General features: G+C 42.8%; 1 protein-coding gene across 4 annotated transcripts in view; it reads left to right on the top strand.

The window, feature by feature from the left end:
* The window catches only part of ENPP6 (ectonucleotide pyrophosphatase/phosphodiesterase 6), a 112,689-nt gene that overhangs the window by 85,237 nt on the left and 9,286 nt on the right, over positions 1-18,166 (top strand). For 3 of the 4 annotated variants that reach the window (XM_060184799.1, XM_060184788.1, XM_007534057.3), the window contains one exon: positions 13,357-13,480. In XM_060184799.1, coding sequence (XP_060040782.1) covers positions 13,357-13,480 — 124 coding nt within the window. Of the gene's footprint in view, positions 1-4,003; positions 4,957-13,356; positions 13,481-18,166 lie in introns of those variants that run through there. The other variant, XM_060184802.1, reaches the window with a different exon arrangement.

Genomic DNA, 18,166 nt, shown 5'->3' with positions numbered 1-18,166 from the left:
ATAGGTCCCAGCTTCTCTGTCTCAGACTGCATGGCTCCAGTTGCCTTGAGTTTTAACAAACCAAGTCTTAACTCAATTACCCTGGATCACAATGTAACCTATTCAGCTTTAAAGTGGAACAATTACTGTGAACCAAAGCTATTGCTGCAGGGCAGTGAGCAAACAGCAAGGAGAGGCTGCTCTTTGCTTTTGCCTTTAAGAGAAATGCTTGGCCAACTAAACTCCATAGATCCAGGTCCTTGTTTGCCAACCTGATTTTACAGAGATTAGTCTGTAGTGTGGGCCGTCTCTAATGGTCACATGTCTGAATGACTTCTGTTGTCATCGTCGTCATCTAAGTATTGACCTGCCTTCGCTCCATGCTTATTCCCCAGGCTCTTGGATCATCTTTTGACATCCTAACAAGGTAGGGAAGCCTGCCTTCAGGGAAATTCCTGTGCATATCTTATTTGGATTTAGTTTCTGAAGAGGGCACAGGCTATTGTAGATGTACATTTGAAAATGATTTGCAATTAGATCAAACCACAGGGTAAAAAAGAATGGCAGATGTCTGTCTGTATGCAAGAGCTAATGGTGAAGGCTAACAAAGCACAGACACTACCACTGGTATTTAAGCTCTCAGATCACCATTCACAAGATGATTGCTGTGGTTCCAAGCATCACAGTTCATCCAAAAGCAAGGAGGTAGTAATGGATCCTTCTTGTACATCTCTTGTTATTCTTTTTATTATTATTATTATTTTATATTTATTTATTTATTCCTTTTTTGTTGCCCTTGTTGTTTTATTGTTGTAGCTATTATTGATGTCATCATTGTTGGATAGGACAGAAAGAAATGGAGAAGGGAGGGGAAGACAGAGAGGTAGCGAGAAAGCTAGACACCTGCAGACCTGCTTCACCTCTTGTGAAGGGACTCCCCTGCAGGTGGAGAGCCAGGGGCTTGAATCGAGATCCTTCTACAGTTCCTTGCACTTTGCACCACGTGCACCTCTGCACTACCGCCCAACTCCCATCTCTTGTTATTTTTAGGGAGCAAAATTCATATTCCAGAATAAAGGTTTTGTGGAACTCTAATGATTTAAAATTGAGAGAGGCCAATTTTGCTTTAAGAAAAAGTATACATGGGCCAGGAGACAGTTTATCCAGTAGGGTGTTTCTCTTACTATGTGTGAGATCTTAGGTTTGAGTCCTGCACCACATGGGGACATTATGGACAACACCAAGAAAGCTCTATGGATGGTGGGGGAGTACTTTCACATCTCTCTTCCTTGTCTGTCTCTCCTTATCTCTCTTTTCTTCATCCCTCTCTCTAAAAATAGAAAAATGAGAAATTTGTCTCAGGGACAAATTTCTGTTGGAAGGTATCATACTTGTGGCAGAATCCACTGCCACATAAGAAAAGAATGCACAGTGAGAATACAGGTGCAGAGACTGGGAAGAAACTCATGGAAGTGAGAACCCTGAAGCTGAAGTTTCTCTAAGGCACTATTGCTCCATTTCTACCCAGAACCCCAAGCTAGCCTGACCTGGGAGCTCATCAGCCAACTCACCATACAGACCAGAGAAGGCCTGCCTGGGATCTTCTCTGGGGCTCTGGAAACAGTGTTGAATATAGATCAGAGCACTTCAAACATGGGGCAAAATGATAGATAAGGAGACTGAGAATTAGGCAGTCAAGTTCCTGGAAACTAAGGGAAGAGGAGATCAAGAACCAGCTGCCCCAGCTCCAACATTCTGAATTACAAAGCCTGCAACACCTCTCCCACCCCCACTTGCCAACACCTCCCTCCTCTGCTGTGTATTCTAGCACCAGCTCCGCTGCAGGAAATGCAAATAAATTCCAGAGGCTTCTTCTGAAGGTGAAGGTAGCCATATGATACTTGCCCCTTATATATAATAAGATGTGACAACTCCATACCCATGGTATAATACCTTCTCATATAATATTAAATTAGATTACCACATCCTGGTCTGTGACACTATATGAAATTATATTGTATATTATGCCATACTATTCTATATAACTCTCTATTACATTTTTCTATATGTCACATGCACATATTGGTTGGATAAAATCAGATCTTAGTCCACCTGTTTGCAAGGCTGCCTTGTTAACTTTTGAAGGGAAGCAAATCCTCAAGAACAAGAAGGGAGAAAAAGTCTAACTATTGATAATTACTTGAACATCTTTTTAATATATGTGCTTATGCCAAAAAGGAGAATTGAAGCAGTGTTTAAACACTTGAAGCAGAACTTAGGGGGGGAAAAAAAACAGAAATGAGAAGATAAATAGTATATAAAAAAAAAAGACTCTGAAAGCATTGACCATAAATTAGAGCCACCAAATGTGACCTCACACTGCTGTAAAAATAGGTAATACAGGTATTGAAAAAAAACTAATCTTCATTTCTCCTGTCTGGACCAGTAGAAACTTTAGAATGACTCCTCCCCCAGAGTTACAATGACGTGAACATATTTTCCATTTTGCTTGCAGATAATACAACTATTGGGAATAGCTTCTTAAAATTTTGGCCAATCACTGACCACAACAAGCATAATTATCTTGTAGTATGTCTTGACCATTTCTGATAAATGCAAAGACTCTGCCCTGCATCTACTGTTAGTCCTGAAGATAATGCTACTGTGTGTTGGGGGGGAGGGCCAGGTAGAGGGTGGAGTGGAATTCAGAAATAGCCTTGTAGTAGCCAGCTGAAAGAGGAAAGTCCACCTAGTTACTTTCATGTAACTTGATGTAGAGTGCTGATAAGATGCAAACACTTCTCTGGGAGTTGGGATTGTTCATGAACCCTACAAGAAATTGAGAAATCTTTTTTCTGTCACTTCTTTTTGTGCCTTCGTCTCCTAGACTGATGACCTGAATCATTTTACACTTGTTCATGAATTTATGGATTTTCTTTTAAAGTTATTTTATTTATGGGAGTCGGGCGGTGGCACAGCGGGTTAAGCACATGTGGCACAAAGCACAAGGACTGACGTAAGGATCCCGGTTCAAGCCCCCGGCTCCCCACCTGCAGGGGAGTCGCTTCACAGGCGGTGAAGCAGGTCTGCAGGTGTCTATCTTCCTCTCCCCCTCTCTGTCTTCCCCTCCTCTCTCCATTTCTCTCTGTCCTATCCAACAACAATGACATCAATTACCACAACAATGTTAAACAACAAGGGCTACAAAAGGGAAAATAAATAAATATAAAAAAATTTTAAGTTATTTTATTTATTTATTTTGATAGAATGGAACAGAGAGATAGAGAGAGAAGTACATCTACCCCCACTGTTTTATTCTCCCCATAGGTAGAAACCAGGTGCTTGAACCCAGGTCTTTATGCACAGTGCCATATGTCCTCTACCAGGTGTACCACTATCTGACCTCTTGAATTCATGGATTTTCATTTTTTGTACCACATGCGCTTAACCCGCTGTGCTACTGCCTGGCTCCCGGATTTTCATTTCTTAAAACTTATATATAAAAATGATAACTTCTGATCCTACTTTGAACCTATGTTGGGGTTTTATTTATTTGTCTTTGAAAATATCATTCTTTCCTTATCATCTTACTCTTTTTTTTCTGACCTCTTTCTGTAGTTTATTTTACTTACTTGATGACAGAGATGTGAAAACTCTGTTCTATATCTTTTTCCCAGCTCTACGCCAGGGCTATTAATCGCTCAAATTCTGCATTGCAAAGTTTCTCCTCCCATGGTGAAAACACAGCCTGCTTTACTCTATAACCTACATACCAGGGCACAAGGCACTAAGTGATGATATTTCTGTGTCAGTTTGAAATTTCTCAGCCCGGAAAACAATTTCTCTGGCTCTGGGTTGGAAAAGCAGAGGAGGTTTATCCTCCTTTCTTGGGTTTTTGTTGTTAGTGAGGATTTTGTGTTTTGTTTTTGGTTTGAAATATGAACATGAGTCAAGACAAATTGACATTGGCTAGGAAAACCAACAAAGGGGAAACCCGTGTCTAATTTTTTTCTTCTCTATTTAGTTGTCATCCCAGTGAATATGCACAGCTTGGCTTCCTTGGCGGAAATGCCAGTCCCATGCACTTGAAAACTTGTTGCCGCTGATGTAAGGGCTGCTGGCACTAAGGCGGCTTCTCTGATGAGTGTGGACCAGTAGAAACATTGGACCCAGCCTCCCTATTGCTTCCCCTGAAAGTTTCCAGAACTCTTGCATCAGGATATATAAAATTCTGCAAGTTACATTAAACTTAAAAAGACAAGATATTGTCTCTTAAGATATTGACCAATAGGGACCAGTTGTTGGCAGATCCATCAGAGGGCATACATTAGCATGCACAAGGACCTGGGTTCAAATCCCTAGTCCCATCTGCAAAGAGGAAATTTCATGAGTGATGAAGCAGTGCTGAACCTGTTCTCTCTCCCTCTATATCACCCTCCATCTCAATTTCTCTCTGTCCTTTCAAAACAAAATTTTTTTAATTAAAAAATAATGGCTGACAGGAGCATTATACTTATTGCACAGGTGCCAAGCCCCAGCAATAACCCTGGTGGCGAAAAAAAAAAAAAAGTCCAGCAACAAGTCTCATTTTCTGGAGTTAATTCAGGCTTTTTAAATAATCACTTACTTAAGTTTACAAAGATGGGAAGACAATACCAGTTTATACTCAAAACTAGCCACTAGCACTTGCTCCATCCTGTTCTCCAAAAGTCTTCCAAATGCTGCATGCATTTCTGATTTCATATTGCAAAACCAACGAATCAACTTTCTGGTTCCCAATAGGGTCTAGTGATTAGTTTCAGCTCCTTATACCAGTAGAAACAAGTTCTAATGTGTCATCAGTATTTTTCATGCTAAATTCCCAAACCTGCAAAAACCTCTAGCTGTTCACTTGCTCAATCTTCCTCCTTATTTTCCTTCCGACCCTTTAGTCCTCTCTTCCCCATCACCAACATGAGTGATTTGCACTTGAGACTGGAGTTCAAATTTTCCGTGTCGGTGAAAATGACTTCTCCAACGTGAGAGACTATGCTCGGGACTTGGTAGTTGAGTAGGAATAATTGTTCTCGAAAACCATTTCATGCACCTCTGTCCTCACATTTGATCCCACTGGCCTACTAGTATTAATTAGCACAGGAAAATCAGTGGGATTGTTGCCAGAGGACCCAGTTTAGCCCCATACACCTAATTTGCCAGTGGAATCCAACCCAGAGGTGAGAGAGGGACAGGGGAGAAAAGGATTTAGATAAAGTTTGCCAAAGCAAGAACAGTAGAATTCAAAATCACTTAAATATATCTATCCTAGGAGAACAAAGTTATGGTTCTATGCACCAGGAAATGGAGAGGAGAAGGAGCTCCAGGGAAGAAGAAAGGGAAATCAGGTTCATTTTGTGTAAACTGATTATTATTATTTTTTTTTTTTGTGGTCAGTTTCATCCAGGACTAGGCTGTGAGCAATTAATGTGAGTGTTAACCAATAAAGGTCTAACGATTTTAGTTACATCTGCCTGTAAGCACAGAATTATAAATATGGGAAACTCAGCATCAGAATGCTTTCTCCTTCCCAACTCCACATGTCCTTTAAGCCAATCTCAGATACCTTCTCTTCTATGAAATACCCAGCTAATCCCTAGTCACCTCCATCTTGAAATTCTCTGGGAAAAAAGTCTCGTCTCACAAATAACCCCTCCACTCCCTACTCTTTGCTGTATTTTCTAAAATATATTTTACTTGTTTTTTTTTATTTATTAGATAAAGACAGGGAGAACTTGAGAGGGGAGGAGGAGATAGGCAGGGAGAGAGACACCTACAAGCCTGCTTTATCACTCCTGAAGTTTTCCCCTGGAGATGGGGACCAGGGGCTTGAACCTGGGTCCTTGTTCAATGTAATGTCAGCACTTAACCAGATGTGCCACTGCCTAGCCCCCTACTGTATTTGTTTGTCTACCTTTGTAGTCTCCCTTCTCCCTTCCTAGATGAAAGCTCTTAGAAGGCAAGTCTGTGACATCTTGACTTTTGTTTTCTTGGGAGCCCTTTCATGGCAAAAGCTCAGTCCATGTTTGTGGATTGAACGAGAAAAGAAATATTAAGACAGTTGGTTCCTGACTAGTGCTTGACTAATGTAGATCATTGGAAACATTAGAGTATTCACTTTATGTATCTACAAATCTGTAACCAAGTAGACAGAGAGGAAAGTTAAGTTTGCTCTTTAGCACTGGCTACTTATGAGTAGCCTTAAAAGAGTTTGCAACTGAAAGGCTAAAACACCACTGAAGGCAATTTCTTTTAGCTTTCCTTTGCTCACTCTTTAAATCCAAGTTTAGGATACATCAGCATTCCCTGGTTCCCACCCAGCTTCACTGGTTAATTCCTCTTGGCCTTGCCTGGATAAAGTCTACCAGCTGCCATCATGACCATAAAGGCAGGGTGGGCCACAGCCTGGTGGGAGATTGTGAAGTAGAATACTTTGTTGTCAATCTTCAAGACTCCTATCTGAGTCTGGTGAAGTGTGGTCAATTTCAACCCAGAACTTCAAAGGGAGGCCTATATTGTTTCCCCCTGGAGTTAAGATTTATTTGAAAGCTGGCAAAGGACGCAAAATGCCAGGCTCAATTCTAAGACCTGTGGTTGAACGGCAGTTAGGCCCAGACCCAAAATATTCGGGGAAATCAAGACAAGCTGAAAACATGTCTGGTGAGATTTCGTGCCAGCCAGTGTGGTATTGTCCAGGCCCCACTAAATGAGCTTCTGGAAGTTGGAAGCTGAGGGCTGGAAGCTGGTAGGGGATGACTGGGGCCGTCCATGGAGGCCGTTTGAGAGCACACACATCCGCTCCTCACCCTTAGTACACTTCAATAGGCATGGTCCCAGCAGGGGCCCAGATTCAAGCTCTCAGTCCCCACCTGCAGGGGAGGAAGCTTTGTGAGATGGGAAAAAATGCTGTAGGTGTCTTTCTTTAATCTTTTTTATTTTATTTTACTTTATTTTATTTTTGCTGGTGTCTTTCTCTCTATCTCCCCCTTTCCACTCGATTTCTCTCTACCTCTACCCAATAAATAAAATATTGAAAGACAAAAAGAGAGGGAGGGAGAAAAAAAGAAGAAAGGAATAAAGAAAGAAAGCAAAGAAGGGAGAGAAAATTTAGTGAGCAAAGACCAGGGAAATAGAATCGTAGTAGAAGACAGGATTTAGATGCATGAGATACCAGGTTCAGTTGCTGGTACCTCACATGCCAGGAATGAGTGGTATTCTGGTCTCTCTCTGGTGAAGAAAAGAGAGAAAAAGAAAAGAAATAAAGGAGGAACTGAAAGGAAGGAAGAAAAGGAAGACACCAGTGTTCCTAGTGGACCCCTGCAGTCGTGGCTCTATGAGACTCACTGGGAGGCAGCTACCCATGGAGACCATAGATGGTTATGCAGGGACTGCACAGTCACCTAAGACCCTGACTCTGACCTCCAGATGGTCAAGTCATCCAGCATACACACTAAGTCTGCTCAGAAAAGACTGAAAAAGCAGTAACCTAAATAGGCTCTTATACTACGATGGTGGGTATAGTTTGAAACATACCCCTGAAATCTTGTCGTTTTGTACTTCATTATCAAATCCCAAATAAATAAATAAGTTCCCACCCCTCTCCCCATCACCTGCCATAGGCTTGGCTTTCTTCCTGAACACCTTCACTGGCCATTCTCTCCCCCCCCCCTCACACACACACACACACACACACACACACACACACACACACACACACACCACTGTACCCTAATTTTGTCCTTTGGTCAGATCTAGAGGGCCAGGCATCTTCCTTAGGTATATTTTGATGGCAGTATCTGGCAGCCCCCATCAGGAATGGGGTTCAGGCTCCTCAGCTTGAAGATCCCCCCCACTACCACCTGGATTTATATTTTCTCATCACCACCTCATGTGTTTGTATTTGGGAAGATTGTATGGGCGCAAAAGGAAAGTAGCAAAAACTCTAGAAAAGGATAAACATGGTAAGTCTCAATCCACCCATATTGAAGCTAAAGTTATGATTTTATAACCCATGAAATCACTGACATGAAGTGGTAAGCTTCTCTTACACCAAACAATCTATCACTGTTTTCTTTCATTGCAGTGATGGGTAATGAGCCCAGAGCTTAGTACATATACCCTACAGATGATCAGCCACCATGGTGTGGTTTTATTCTAGGTCATTTGAAAGAGAGACAGCAGGAGGGAAAGAGAAGACAGAAAGAGAAGAGAGATGAAGAGATAGCAAAACACCACTCCACCACCATAAAGTTCCCTTGGTGCTGCCTACAGTACTCCCATATGATGCTAGGGATTGAACCCAAGGTTCTATGCATTGTAAAGTGTGAACTTTACCCAGTGAGACATTTTCTAACTCCCAATCTATTATTTTATGAATGGTTGACTTCTGGAAGAACTTGTCACTTTAATAAAAATGAGAAGATTTACCTAGGACCAGATAGTCCCCAAATACCTTTGGAGCTGAGATTTTCATGTCTGTGTATTTTTCTTTGTGGAATTATGAAAAAAGGTATAAATCCAATAGTCAGTCTTCACCTCCCTTTCACCTGTCCCTTTGTCCTGGGTCACATGTGTCCCGCTGGGTTCATAATCAGTAAAGTCGTTAGGAACAAAATGTTCCACCCGGCACTTCAGGAACCGCTGCCTCTGTAGACTGTGTGAGGGGAAGCAACACATTCAATTAGCTGATGAAGCTAAATCAGGATGTGTTGTAATCATCACCAGAGACAGATAAAGAACAAATAAAACGGCCTAACACGTTAGAAATGCAGTAAGTTAATAAAAACATTCCCATGGAAAAATACAAGCTACAGCTGGTGAAGGAGGTACAAGGGATGAGGGAAATTCAGGAAATCAGGGTGGGGGTTGTCAATGAAATTGACGATTTGGAAAGCAGGAATGCCAGGGAGCAATTTACAGGGTGAGGCAGATGGGTGTGCAATGTGATATGACAGCTCAGAAAGCAACGCCAAGTTCAACTCGCACAGCTACAGCTACCCCATTGCATGAGGCCAGAGGCATCTGGTGACCAGACTAAGGCTGTTACTGAGCACCCATTACATGTCAGGCACTTAGTACACTGTCCCCCAAGAACCTCCAGGAGCTTTGTGAGCAGCTATTATCCCACCCAGCTGAGAAACTAAGGCAAGAGAAGTTCTATAGTTATGCAGTTGGTCCAGAAGCTAGAATGTCAAAAACTAGAATTAAATTCCTCTCCAGTGGAATCCCCAAGTCTCATCTCACTACTGCATAATTGGTGAGAAAACAGGGGACCCAGGAGGGCATCTCACTTTCCAGGCCCAGCAGGAGCACTTCAGTGACCTCTGACCATGTGTCAGCAGAAGGAGCATAAAGACAAGGAGACAGAACACCTGGGTTTCAGTCCCAGCCTTGCCTCTCAGCACTTAAAGTCCCTTCAGCTATATAGTGGGGACAGTCATCCACTATGGTCATCCACGACCATCCACACTGAGGTATGGTGATGGTTAAGAGAGTGTCAGTGGAGATGTTTACTGCACTGGGTGGCCCACTGAATACATGGTACTATTACCAGTCTCATGAGCCAACTTGTCAATTGCTGGAACGGTAGTTGTTCTGATCCCACTTATATTCATAACCAGTCAATTCCAACTCTTGCATTTGAAATATGTGTGATATTAAACCTTGCTTAGCAGAAGGATGGTTAGACTATCAGGAATGAATGGTGAGTCTGCAAGAAGGAAGGACACAGCTCCTGTCCACTTAGCTGCATCCCCCACAGGAGTCACAAAACCTAGAAGCCTTTTGTTTCACAAGTGAGCATCTGCAGGCTAAGAAGATTCACCTCTGAAGGAAGGAAGGGTGACAGGGAAGTGATGGTTCTAGAACTCACTCTAAATCAAGACAAGTAGAAGGAAATAAAGCAGAAGGCCTAGGGAGGGGAGCATGAGCAGGATCTTCAGATGTTTAACCAAATGGAGAGGGGACACAAATTTATTCTAATGTGCTCTTGAGAGCAGCAGAAGAAAGGAAAGATGGAGGTGTTTCCACCACATTGGAACAGTTCCTGACCCAGGGCTTCTTGGATTTTGTTAGAAAAACAGAGTGGCCCAGGAGGTGGTAGTACAGTGGAAAAAACATTGTACTCTTCAGACATGAAGTTCAGAGTTCAGTCCCAGGCATTACTTATATCAGAGTAATGCTCTGATGCTTGTTCTCTCTCTCTCTCTCTCTCTCTCTCTCTCTCTCCTTCCCTCCCTCCCTCCCTCCCTCCCTCCCTCTCTCTCTCTCTCTCTCCTTCCCTCCCTCCCTCCCTCCCTCTCTCTCTTTCTCTTTCATAAATAAATAAGTCTTTACCCAACTCTACTTTCAGACAACAAATCTATGTCAGTTGAGTGTTCAGCAATTAAATTCAATTCTGACCCTAATTCTGTGGAAACATTAAGGACCTCACATACGAGAAGGGACTCAAGCCCACAAAAATGGTCCCTTTCCAATTATAGCTGCTAATCCGAGGCTACTGAGGCTGTGTCCAACTCACTATGAATGTGAGAGTTCTCAGGTCCCTCCTCCACCACCACCACACACAGAGGTCCAATAATTCACTGGAATAAATCAGTCTAGAAAAAGATTGTACTTCTCTTTTTTTATTATCTTTGTTTACTTGATAGAGACAGTCAGAAATCGAGAGGGAAAGGGGAGATAGAGAGGGTGAGAGACAGAGAGACACCTGCAGCCCTGCTTCACCACTTGTGAAGCTTTCCCCCTGCAGGTGGAGACTGGGGGCTTGAACCTGGGTCCCTGTGTATTGTAACATGTGCACATGTATGCTCAACCAGGTGCACCACCACCCAACCCTATACTTAATCTTTTAAATAAGTAATTTTTTTGTTTTTATTTTGCTATCTTTATTTATTGAACAGAGATAGCCAGAAATTGAGAGGGAAAGGGGTAATTGAGAGGGAGAGAGACAGAGAGACACCTGCAGCCCTCTTTCACCACTCATGAAGTTTCCCCTGGCAGGTGGGGGCCGGGGGCTTGAACCTGGGTCCTTGTGCACTGTGACTTGTGTGCTCAACCAGGTGCACCATCACCCAGCCCCTAAAAAAGATTATACTTTTGCTTACAGTTTTATCATCTAGGTTGCAACCTAGGGACAAACAAATGGAAGAGATGCAAAGGGAATGAAGGCCCTAAGCTTCCATGTTTTGTGTAGGGACACCATGCTCCCAGCATATCTATATGTTCACTGTGACAGAAGCCCCCTGAACCATATAGCCCTGGGCTTATATTTGGGTTTCACTGTCAGGATCAAGGAAATGCATCCATAACCACAAGATTGAATGCAACTTTTTAAAAATATTTATTTATTCCCTTTTGTTGCCTTTGTTGTTTTTTATTGTTGTAGTTGTTGTTATTGATGCCATCGTTGTTGGATTGGACAGAGAGAAAAAGAGAGAGGAGAGGAAGACAGAGAAGGGGAGTGAAAGACAGACACCTTCAGACCTGTTTCACTGCAGGTGGAGAGCTGGGGGCTGGAACCGGCATCCTGAGGCCGGTCCTTGCTCTTTGCGCCACGTGAACTTAACCCACTGCGCTACCGCCTGACTCCCTGAATGCAGCTTTCTATGGAACCCTGACCTCCTTCCTCTGAGGTCAGAGGACAAGCTGAAACTTCAAAGTGTCTCATCATGCATTTGATTCTTTTTTAAATATTTATTTATTTTGGCTTTTGTTGCCCTTGATTTACTGTTGTAGTTATTATTGTTGTTATTGATGTCGTCGTTGTTGGATAGGACAGAGAGAAATGGAGTGAGGAGGGGAAGACAGAGATGGGGAGAGAAAGATAGACATCTGCAGGCCTGCTTCACCACCCGGGAAGCGACACCCTTGTAGGTGGGGAGCCCGGGATCGAACCGGGAACCTTACGCTGGTCGCTTAACCTGCTGCGCTACCTCCCAACCTATAAGCTGTTGATTATTTTGGTGACCAGTTCTTACTCTGAAGCCATCTAGCCACATACCTACCACCCCCGTCATCTCATGTGTATAACTCAGTCTGGGAACCAAGGTTGTTTTTGTTTTGGTTATTGGTTCCAGCTTTGAGAGACATATACACAGACAGAGAGAGATATGCTACAGCACCAAAGCTTTCCCCATTGCTGCCGGAGCGAAGTCAGGAGCACTGCAAAGCAGATGAGCTTCCAGGTGAGCTATGTGGCCAGCCCTAGGAATTTGCTTTGAGTAACCAAAGACAAGCTCATAACTGGAATTTCCAGGAATTTTAGAAGCTCTGTGCCTAGAACTTGGAACAAAAGTCAAAAATTTTTTTTCAAAAGAATGATTTTATAAAAGACAGATGGAAGGGGCTGGTCGGTGGTGCGCCAGTTTAAGCGCATATCGTACTAAGTGCAAGGACCCACCAAGGATCCTAGTTGAAGCCCCCAGCTCCCCACCTGCAGGGGAGTCACTTCACAAGCAGTGAAGCGGGTCTGCAGGTGTCTATCTTTCTCCCCCCTCTCTATCTCTCTATCCTCCTCAATTTCTCTCTGTCCTATCCAATAAAATGGAAAAAATAGCACTAGGAGCAGTAGATTTGTAGTGCCGGCACTGAACCCCAGGGATAGCCCTGGAAGCAAGGAAAAGAAAAAAAAAAAGACAGAGTGGCACAAAGTAATGCCAGGGATTGAACTCAAGACTTTATGCTTATAAATCCTGCACTCACTGTGCCACCTTCCAGGTCACAAGTATCTTATTTTTTATACCACAGATACACTTGACATTCTTCTCTCTTTTAAATGTTATTTATTTTTAATGACAGAAAGACAGAGAGATAGATACACAGATAGTAACCAGAGCACTGCTCATTTCTGGCTTATGGTGGTGCTGGGGATTGAATTTGGGACTTTGGAGCCTCAGGCATGAAAATCTTTTGCATAGCCATTATGCTATCTCCCCAGCCCCCTGACACTCCTCTCTCTATAATATGCTACTTGTAATGGTTGTCAAAGTTTTCAGAAAGTCCAGCACAGATCAACATAAGAAATTCTCCCACAACTAGGGTTCTCTGGCCATTTAATGGCTTGCCTCCAAAGATCTCAGCTCCCTGGGGTAGGAACTGCAACAGCTAATCTAAGATGACCTGCATCAACAGTGCTGAGAAGAGGTATACGAGATAGCACACTGGTCACACAACAGTCTTTCATGCTGGAGGCCCCAGAGGTTCAATCCCCAGTACTACCATAAACAGAGTTATGAGCAGTGTTTTGGTTTAATAAAGAATGCTGAGGAGGAAACCCCCATGTTGGGTGCTCACTCTCACCGTGGCTGGGACAGTGTGTAATGTCGTTGCCTTGGTTGATTGCAGAGTCGAGAGGTGCTGCCATTTTGGATGAACAGCACTGGCAAGCGGGAAGGCTGGCAGCGTGGATGGCACGGATATGACAACGAGCTCATGGACATGCGGGGTATCTTCTTGGCCTTTGGACCTGGTAGGCAAGGAAATGACCATATCCACCCTTTCCATGGGCAATGTCTCCAGGAGGCACTGGCTTGAGGCACTGCTAACGGCTGCTGTGTTTTCTTTACAGACTCCCTTTACGAGCAAAGTAGAGCAAACCTAACCGCTCTCCAAGAAACATCTTTTTTTTTTTTCCTGGCTGCCTTTCAAATGCTTCTTGGGCTTGGCAAATTCAGTCAAATCTCCTTGTAAATTTCTTGAGTGCCGTGGAGAAAATGCATTCCACATGTTTGTAACTTTTTTTTTTTTTTTTTTTACGTAATTCATCAAAATTCATTGCAGCTAGCTAGCTGATGTCCAGAAGAGCTGACAGCTGTGCATCTCAAGAGTTGTTGTGAAGGTCTCACAAGGTCTGATCCCTCCATTTCCTTACTATTTCTATCAGAGTCCACTCATATGAGCTCTTTCAGTTTAGGGCCCAACCAGAAGCTGGGATGTTCTTAGGGGCAGGCAGGCTGAGACTCTTGACTCCGACTTTGAAAATTAGCCAGAATGACTAGGATATCTTGGATGAAAGTATACTGACTGTGCCTAGCTTGACCAGATTGATTTCTAAGGCTGTACAGCTAAGGAGACAGCATAGTAATAGCACAAAGTACTGTTACTGTGCATGTGAATGTGAGAGGTCCCATGCTCAATCCTCAGTACCACCAATAATTAAAGTTGAGAGGTACTGTAATTAAAAAGAAAAAAAAATCCTAGGATTAGAAGAGAAGGAAAATAAAGAGGTTTTATTTGTCAGAGTACTTTAGTAACAGAACACTGTCAATTTATGTTTTGAAAAGGTTTATCAAACACTCCTTTTAAAAAGCATTATTCATTAGTGATTTAATAATGGCTTACAGGATTACAAGATTACAGGGAAATACGGTTACAGGGGAAGCAGGTTCCTGAGTCCAGTAGAGTATTTCGACTCTTTCAGGGAAATTCCCTTGGGCTACCAGAGTTGGAGTGAAAGCAGGTTCCCAGGTCCATTGGACTGTTACAGCTCATAGAGAAATCCCAGTAGGCTCCCCAGCACTGGGTCCACCACAGTAGTTGCCACAAAGAGTCAGTGGAATCCTTGATTTGCAGGGAAGGAAACAAGAGAGATGAACAGCTGTAGGCTGGGGGTGTAGATCAATCTGCCAACACCCGTGTCCAGTGGAGAAGCAATTGCAGAAGCCAGAACTGCCACCTTGTACACCACAAAAATATTTTTGATCCATATTCCCAGTGGGAGAGAAATGATAAGGGGAAGATGATCAGAGTGCTCAGTGTTTCCATTTTATAAATAAAAACAAAACAAAAAAAAGAGATGTAACTGACAATCAAAAACTGGGCAAATATATACAAATATAGACAGATAGTTGTAGGAATAATAGTTGACCCATATCTACAACCTTGGAAGAACCACAGTAGCTTACAATGTAGGGATTGGGGAGTAGGAACTCTGGTGGTAAAAATGATGTGGAGTTGTACTCCTGTTATCTTGTAATTTTGAAAATCAATATTAAATCACTAGTAAAGAAAAGAGGCATGCGAAGTTGTTCAGGACACACCGTAGGCAGTGACTCCCCCACTTCCCAGAGCCAAGTCCTCTTATAGGCTGTTGGTGGACCTAAATAGGAGCAGGTTGGCCTTCTGCTATTGGTGCCTATGGCCAGCCAGTAGTGATCGGTCATTTCATCATGTCTCATCTGCGTACAGGCACTTCACAGTTCATCCCATAGTATTTGGTTTTTGTCCTGAACAGGGACACCCTATTCAGAAAAGCCCTCCCCTTCCTCCAGAGTCTCCCTCTAACTTTAACCTGCCCTCTAACAATATGTTAACTTTCCTTTTAATGTTTTCAGGAATCTTCAAACTCTCTTCCATAAGGACTACACTAATTTGTATCCCCACTGTGTGCTTCACTGTGTCCCCATGCTCACTAGCACTTGTTTCTATTTTTTTTTTTTTTTGGATATAGGCCATTCTCACATGGGTGAGATGATATCTCATAAACTACTCTTTTATCTTTATTTTTAGAATTTATTTATTCACAAGAAAGATAGGCAGAGAGACAGAAATAACCAGACATCACTCTGGTACATGTGCTGCTGGGGACTGAACTCAGGACATCACGGTTGAGAATTCAATGCTTTATCCACTGTGCTACCTCCGGGACCACCTTTTATTTTTTTTTAAATGTGATTCCAGGAATAGAACCCAAGGCCTCACACATTCCCTATACCCCTGCGCCACAACCCCTGTTCTTCTTTCTTACTACTGCCCACCCTTCATATTATATAAATAAACATATTAATATAACATAACATAGTATGATCAGCTTATCCTGATATCCATATCCCAAATGCCTTTTTTTGCATACTGATAAAAATCTTTTACTCCTTGTAGACCCACATCTTGCTTTCCAATGATAAACAAGTGGCCACTCTTGTATACTTTGCTCTCCTCATTTCAAGATAAATGTATGTCAGTCCACACTTTCTTCTGTCTGGGGTCTTATTCTACTTACCGCAAAATAGCTGACAATGGGCCAGTAGCTGACTCAGTAGCATATGTCTTGCTGTGCATTAAGCCTTGGGTTTGAGTTCTGGCACCACATGGGAACACCATCGATAGTATTAAGGGAGCTCTATGGGTGGTCAAGCAGTGTTGTGATGTCTCTTAGTCTGTTTCTCCCTCTTTCTCTCTAAAATAAACATGATGGAACAGTTAGGCCCCAGCTCCCTACCTGCAGGGGGAAAGCTTTATAAGCAGTGAAGCAGGTCTGTAAGTATCTATCTTTCTCTCTCCCTCTCTATTTCACTTCTCAATTTCTGTCTGGCCTATCAAATAAAATACAGAGAAAGGGAAAAAATGGTCACCAGGAGTAGTACCAGCACCAAACCCTGGCAATAACCCTTATGGCAAAAAAAGGGGGTGGGGGGGCAAGTAGTGGCACTCACATTACAGTACATAAGGATCCAGGTTCAAGCCCATGGTTCCCACCCGCAGGGGGAAAGCTTTTCGAGTGGTGAAGCAGGGCTACAGGTGTCTCTCTATCTCTCTATCTCCCCCTCCTGTCTCAATTTCTCTCAGTTTCTATCCAATAATAAATAAATACAATAAAAATATTTTTAAAAAACAAAAACACTAAACTAAATTGCTGAGGACTATGAGGTGTTAGTTTTGCACGTTCTACAGGGGCCTTGGAAGCCTACGCTTAAAGAGCAGATTGGCTCAAATCCTTTCCCACATGTGATACGCATCTCATTTGCAGACAACATGTATAGAACCTCTACCTGGATTTCTCACATTGGCCTGAGAGAGAAAGAGCTCTTCACTGGTATCTAAGCATGCTGCCCTCAACCAGTAATGGTTACCAGGTGCTCTCTACAGTCAGGCCAGGTCAGAGATGCAGAGGTCAAAGGCTAAATGAATTAGGGATGAAGCCTGGAGGACTTCGTTAAGGTCAAGTGCTCCATTAGATTGCTCCCATTTCCTGGGAGAACATGCCTTAGACAGCAGGGCTTTCATTCAAAAGCCTGGCCCCACTCTCTCCCCCAAAAGAGAGAAGTACGATCATGTCAAGGGGATAAGGGTGTTTTTGAATAAGCGTCTTGAGCATGTTTTAAAGCAGAAACACATCTAGCCTCAAATTCCAGACTTTAAATAAAATATTCAAAGCTGTACTAGATTCTGTTCAGTGATGGAGGTTATCTCCATTAATAAAGGCCTCCTCCAGCTGCTCCTTTAAAACAAAAAGCTGAAGTCTTTTATAGACAGAAGAATAAGGAAAAAAAAAAAGACCCCTGATGAAAATGGAAAAGGCTAATTGCAAAAATGTTTCCAGGCACTGAGAGCCTCCCGCAAACCATCACGTTTCCAGCTCCAGCACTCGTAAAAGATTGAACAGCTTTCCACACTGACTGTTTACTGGGAAGGAAATTTAGGAGGGAGGTATTTAATAGCTATCTAACTGCATTCAGAGATAAAGGTGCACCCCTCCTGATTCACTGTCTGTGCCTCCCACTTGAGGAGGAACACAACAGTTCCAGTAGTCAGAAGTCTGGTCCAACCAAGAGAAAGAGAAATAATTCTGCAAGAGTCTCTCTCTCCCTCTCTCTCTCTCTCTCTCTCTCTCTCTGTCTCTCTCCCCTTAATCCCAGTTTCTAATTTGAACATCCTAATCTTGCCCTGGAGAACTCCACATTTAGATAAGACAGCAAGAATGTGATTCAGTGAGGGGGGCCTGTCTGCTACTTTGGCAAACATCCCAAGGTTCTTCCCTTTTTTTTAAAGCCACCAAATTCAAATCTATAAAAACAGATTTTTACTGGCTTGTGTTATCAAAGCACTGCTCAACTGTGGCTTATGGTGGTTCCAGGGATCAAACCAGGGACTTCAGTGTTTTTTGCACAACCACTTTGCCAATTCCCCAGACCCCAGAACAGTTTTAATTAGGGTTCAAGATATGGGACCACATGTGATCACCCAGGACAGCAGCAAGTGGACTGCAGAGGCAACTCAGCTGTATTGTACTTCCCAGTACTGTGTTTCAAAAAATTGTAATGTTAATATTTTCTTTTTAAAATGTTTTATTTATTATTTTATACAGACAGAGAGAAATTGAAAAGGGAGGGGGAGATAGAGAGGGAAAGAGACAGAGAGACATCTGCAGCCCTGCTTC

The sequence above is a fragment of the Erinaceus europaeus genome, chromosome 2 (genome assembly GCF_950295315.1).
Source record: "Erinaceus europaeus chromosome 2, mEriEur2.1, whole genome shotgun sequence".
Classification (NCBI taxonomy): Eukaryota; Metazoa; Chordata; class Mammalia; order Eulipotyphla; family Erinaceidae; genus Erinaceus; species Erinaceus europaeus.
The sequence above is the reverse complement of the archived record's forward strand: the minus strand, read 5'-3'. Positions and strand labels throughout refer to the sequence as shown.